Source organism: Zootermopsis nevadensis, unplaced genomic scaffold, assembly GCF_977971745.1.
Source record: "Zootermopsis nevadensis isolate Lab colony 2312 unplaced genomic scaffold, Znev_1.0 Znev_ptg000018l, whole genome shotgun sequence".
NCBI classification, from domain to species: Eukaryota; Metazoa; Arthropoda; class Insecta; order Blattodea; family Termopsidae; genus Zootermopsis; species Zootermopsis nevadensis.
In genome coordinates, this window is record NW_028259150.1 from 5,643,054 (window position 1) to 5,648,473 (window position 5,420).

At 37.2% G+C, this 5,420-nt stretch overlaps 1 protein-coding gene across 1 annotated transcript; it reads right to left on the bottom strand.

Moving 5' to 3' along the window:
- Window positions 1–110: 110 nt before the first annotated feature.
- On the bottom strand, window positions 111–5,348 carry LOC110837434 (adipocyte plasma membrane-associated protein-like). The gene is made up of 2 exons (XM_087351184.1): window positions 4,482–5,348; window positions 111–1,883 (listed from the first exon to the last, which is right to left on the bottom strand). Exons 1-2 carry the CDS (start codon window positions 5,081–5,083, stop codon window positions 803–805), a joined length of 1,683 nt encoding a protein of 560 aa, XP_087207310.1. The 5' UTR covers window positions 5,084–5,348; the 3' UTR covers window positions 111–802.
- Window positions 5,349–5,420: the final 72 nt, after the last annotated feature.

Sequence of the window (5,420 nt, forward strand, 5' to 3'; positions counted from 1 at the left end):
TGTTTCATATGTGGGTGATATCTTGGACAACTAGGAAAGAGGAGACCTTATTCTCTGTGTACTCTTTATAGTGATTTCATCATTATTTAAGGTCAACAAGTAACAACTCATCAATAACAAATTATTTTAATGTCATAAAATAATATGCGAAAAACAAACACATATAACAAAGCTGCCCATAATGTAGCTTAGCATAAATATAACTGCAACAATTATCGAAAATATATCAACTAGATCAAAAGATTATAACCAACAGCTACTTCATATTTGGAAAACATGGCCAAAGGAATGTGTGAAGAAATTAATAAAAAGTTCCTTAAATTAATTATCGTTGTTGCTATCCAATCATACATCAACAACCACGATATCAAATGTACACTCAGTTTCCTACTGCTGAAATTACTATTCAGAACATAAGTATGGTCAACCCTATGCCATATTACACCAAGTAACATAATCTATATAAAATGACAATTATTTTAGTATTTTATTTGGATGTTTACATTAGCTACTCCTTTGGTGGTCTTGTTAGTATATGGCAACACTGTAAATCATGCCATGTGCATGGTAATTTTCAATGGAATAACTGCCCCCAGGCAAAGTACAAGAATATAAAAAATATAAATCTTTAAGGCAAATGAAAAAAAATGTGCAGACTTGCAAATAATTACAGAGAAACTGAATCTTTTCTGTCCAGAAATACACCTATACCCTACACCAAACCAATCACCTGTCACAGAACAGAACAGTCACAACCTGGTATTAACAAAAATTCCTGTTTTTCCTTAGTCTGTTACTTTGTTTAAGGTTTATTTTGATGTAGGCGCTGTGGAGGTGGTGGTGGTGGCTGTGATGGTGGTTCTTGTTGCTGTTGTGAAGGTGGTTTTTGTTGTTGCTGTTGTGATGGTGGTCTTTGTTGTTGCTGTTGTGATGGTGGTTTTTGTTGTTGCTGTTGTGATGATGGTTCTTGTTGTTGCTGTTGTGATGGTGGTTTTTGTTGCTGCTGCTGCTGTGGTGATGATGGTTTTTGTTGCTGCTGCTGCTGCTGTGGTGATGATGGTTTTTGTTGCTGCTGCTGTGGTGATGATGGTTTTTGGTGTTGTGAAAGTTTCTGTTGTTGCTGTGGTGGTGGTGGTTTTTGCTGCTGTTGTGGTGGTGATGGGGTTTTTTGTTGTTGCTGGGGGAGTGGTGGTTGCCTCTCTTGCTGTGGTTTTGACTGCTGTTCCTTTTGAGGTTCAGGTTTTTGTTCCTGTTTGCTTTTCGGAGGCTCGGCAAATGATAGTTTGACTCGTCCAACATATGTATTGTACGGAGAACCTAGATAGAATGCTCCATCAAACCAATGAGCTTCAGAAATTCCAGATAAAGATCCATCTGTGTTATGATAACTATGCTTTATTTTACCATCTACATCAAGCTGCAGTATAACAGTATCCTGTGCACTAAGTCCACGTGCAGATATGAAGTGGCCAATCCAGTGAACTATTCTCTTAGCATAATAGTTTGGATATATATTGTTAATCTGCTCAAATGGCATTTCTAATAGAGCTAGAATACGTGCTATGAACTTTCTTATTAGAGGGAATGGCCCAAGACTCTGGAAGAGTATAGGATAATTTTTATCTCTGACTGCAATCAGTGGAACTAGGAATCCTCCTTGACCATCAGATTTCAAGTTGTCTGGAAGACCTGGGAGGCCATCTATAAAAATATCGTGACTTCCTTTCTTGGGGCCTTCCACATAATACCTGTGTATACGACTTTTTGTTGTTTCTGCAACCAACACAAAGTCTTCTTTTGGAGACACAACAACACCATTGGGAAAATGGAGACCATCAATAAGCACTTCATTGCTCTTTGTTTTGGGGTTATATCTTATTAACCTGTAAACAAACATATTAAAATAGTGTTAATATTTATTTTGAAAAAGGAGCAAACTAGAAATTGAAAACAATGCAGTAAAACCATTTAGTTCTAATGATATCAGGGGTATTATACATCAATATTTTTGCATAATCAGATATATATGGTCTAACAACATAAAATAATCAATAATAAAAATAGTGGGAGACAAAATTCAGAACTATAAACTTGTGACTTCACATTCTATTAGTCAAGAAATGGGATGGGATTGACATACAGCATGCAACAGGGAAAATTTGTAATTTTGTGGAATATATTGTGACAAAAATACATGGACTTGGTTAAGGAGATTGGTAGTCCCATTGGAAATATGCCAGCACCAATATCAGTGACACAGATGTAACTGGTTTTGTCTGATATGTAAACAGGCTAGGGAATTTAGAAAACAGGAGGAAACTATTTTGGATCTGTAAAGGCATATGATCAGACTGATAATCTTAAGGTGCCAGAATCTAGCCTTGCCAAAGTGGAAACTGCTATTGAGAAGTTGAAATGGTATAAATCCATGGGTACTGATCAGATTCCAGCCAAACTGATCAAAGCAGGAGGCAAAATGTTATGTTCTGAGATACACAAAATTATTCATTCTATATGGAATAAAGAGGAAAAGCCACAGCAGTGGAAGGAACCTATTATTGTACCAGTTCATAAGAAGGGTGATAAGATTGTTTTTAATAATTATCAAGAAATCTCCCTCTTATCTTTATCATCTACCTACTAAATTTTATCCAGTATTCTTCTGGCCAGGCTGACTCCATATGTTAATGAAATTATTGGGAAACATCAATGTGGGTTCTGTTCAAACAGATCTACAAGTGATCAAATTTTCTACATTCACCAGATGCAAGAGAAAGAGTGGGAGTACAATGGGACATTACATCAACTATTTATAGACTAGCAGACAGCCTGTGACTAAGTTAAAAGAGAAGCTCTTTAGAATATTTTGCTTGAATTTGGTGCACCTACTAATCTAGACAGGCTAATTAAAATTTGTGAAGGTAAACACTTGTCCTATTCAGAATGGCCTGAAACAAGGAGATGCTCTAATGCCGGTGCTTTTCAGTTTTGCCTTAGAATATGTCATCAGGAAAAGTCCAAGAAAATCAGGGAAGTTTTTAATTGAATGGGACACATCAGCTTTTGATCTATGCTGATGATATTAATCTGTTGGTCGATAATATAAATATTATAAAAGCAAACATGGAAACACTCTTAAGGGCTAGTAGAGATGTTGGTCTAGAAATAAATGCAGAAAAGACAAAGTATATAATCATGTATCAGCATCAGAATTCAAGACAACCAAAATATAAAGTTATCTAATGATATGACAAAATTGAAGTACTTGGGGATGACACTAAGAAATCAGAATGACATTCATGCCAAAATCAAGAACAGATTAAATTCAGGGAATGCTTGCTATCATTCAGTCCAAAATGTTTTGTCCTCTTGTCTCATATAAAAAAATAATTAAATATTAAAATATACAAAAGTGTAATTTTACCAGCTGAGTTATATGGGACCTAAAAGGGAGGAGGATGGATCATGGAGAAAGTTGCATTGATGAGCTTCATGGCCTGTACTCCTCACCTGATATTGTTGGGGTAATAAAATCAAGAATGAGGTGGGTGGGGCATGAAGCATGCACAGGGGAGGGGAGGAGTGTTTATAGGGTATTGGTCCGGTGGCATGAAATGAGAAGACCACTGGGAAGACCTAGGTGTAGGTGGGAGGATAACATTAAAATGGACCAAAGGGAGACTGGAATCGATGAAGCGAAATGGATGCAGCTAGCACAGAATAGTCCAGTGGCAGGCTTCTGCAAACACAGTGATGAACCCTCAGGTTCCATAAAGAATGTAGGCTATTATTTGAGAAGCCAAGTATACAATTGTCTTTTCACAGAATTTTCTCTGCCATAGAGTGAGTGAGTAGAAAGATTCTACTTCTAGGTAGTAGTCACTGGGGAGGACTACATTAGCATGGATGATCTGAAGTTTTCACAGTGACCAAGCATAATGAACTCTTCTCAGGCTACCAGCCGTGCCAGGTGGTTTAATGGAGAAAACATCAACATTTTGAGAACTATTCATCCTCATCCTCAGGGTACTCAGGCATCTTCAGTACCCTGAAGACAAGAATGAAGATGGTTCTTGATATGTTGATGTTTTCTCCATTAAACCATCTGATACGGCTGGTAGCCCGAGAAGAGTTTGTTATCCTACATGAACATCTTCACTAAATCCTGGGGGATGAACAAATGGTAAGAAATGTATTCAAACCCAATTTTACACCTGAGTATGTTGTTGTTGGGGAACTTGTAAAACTATAATTTAACAAAGGATGATACATACTTAAAGTGGGAGGAGGAGGCAATGGCCAACATAAAAAAATAAGGGGGGGGGGGAGAAAGATCTTTCATATATTCTGGAGCAAATTCCTTTAAAATGCTCAAAAGATGGTCAAGGAATGTTGGTGTACAGCATCAGTATGTTCTGATTAAAGGAATACAAGTGAAGATGTTTTCAACCAGAATGAATGCAACAACAATCTCCACAAACCTGCCACTTCCATCTGCAAGCAAATCAAATAAACCATCATTCAGATGAAAGTTGCAACTTGAACTTGTCCAGTAGACAGTACCATCATCTGCGACATCAACTGAATTGGGAATTTTATTAATCTTTCCATCAATTAGTTCATCAGCTGACACAAGTTGTGTTTTTGTACCAGTGTTCACATTAACTTTAAACAATCCATAGTATGCATCAGTAACATAAAGAAGGCCATCTGGGCCAAATTTCATTCCCAATGGTCGTCCACATTTTGTTTCTTCCCAGAAACCATCACAGGGTTTCCCAAATTTTGCTACTGGTACTACTTTACCATCAACAAACTTCACTATTTCTCCTCCATGCAGCCCTGTATACAGAACTCCTTTATGGTCTGCAAACGCTTCAGGGCCATGGACCTTACCACTGTATAGCTGTTCGGCATTATTTAACAATGAGTTTACACTCAATAAGCCTTCCAATGGAGGTGGTTCGGAAACTCTGAACTCGGTAAACTGAACATAAGGTGGCAATCCGGGCATCAACGTAACAAGAAAGAAAATAAATGTTATTTTAAGTAAACTTTTCCAAATGAAACTAATGAATCCCATGCCGACTGATTCACTTTTCTTTAGGCACAATGAACCTAGTTTTGTGTATTGTGTGTAGTACAAAATTGCTAATCTCTTTTCATAATACAAACCCGTCTATAAATTATTCAAAACACAATAGTAACTATTTCTTATTAACGTCAACAGACAACACTACACATTCCTAATTTCTGACTCACACTCCACGGAACATACGTAATCTCCTAATGAATAAATTGCAAACATACAATACATGGATTGTATCACAGATATGAGGACCCGACCCTCGTGACTACCGCAAGTCAAAACGCCAGTGATTACTCCAATGACATCTTCCGGGTAAATGACAAACAATGTG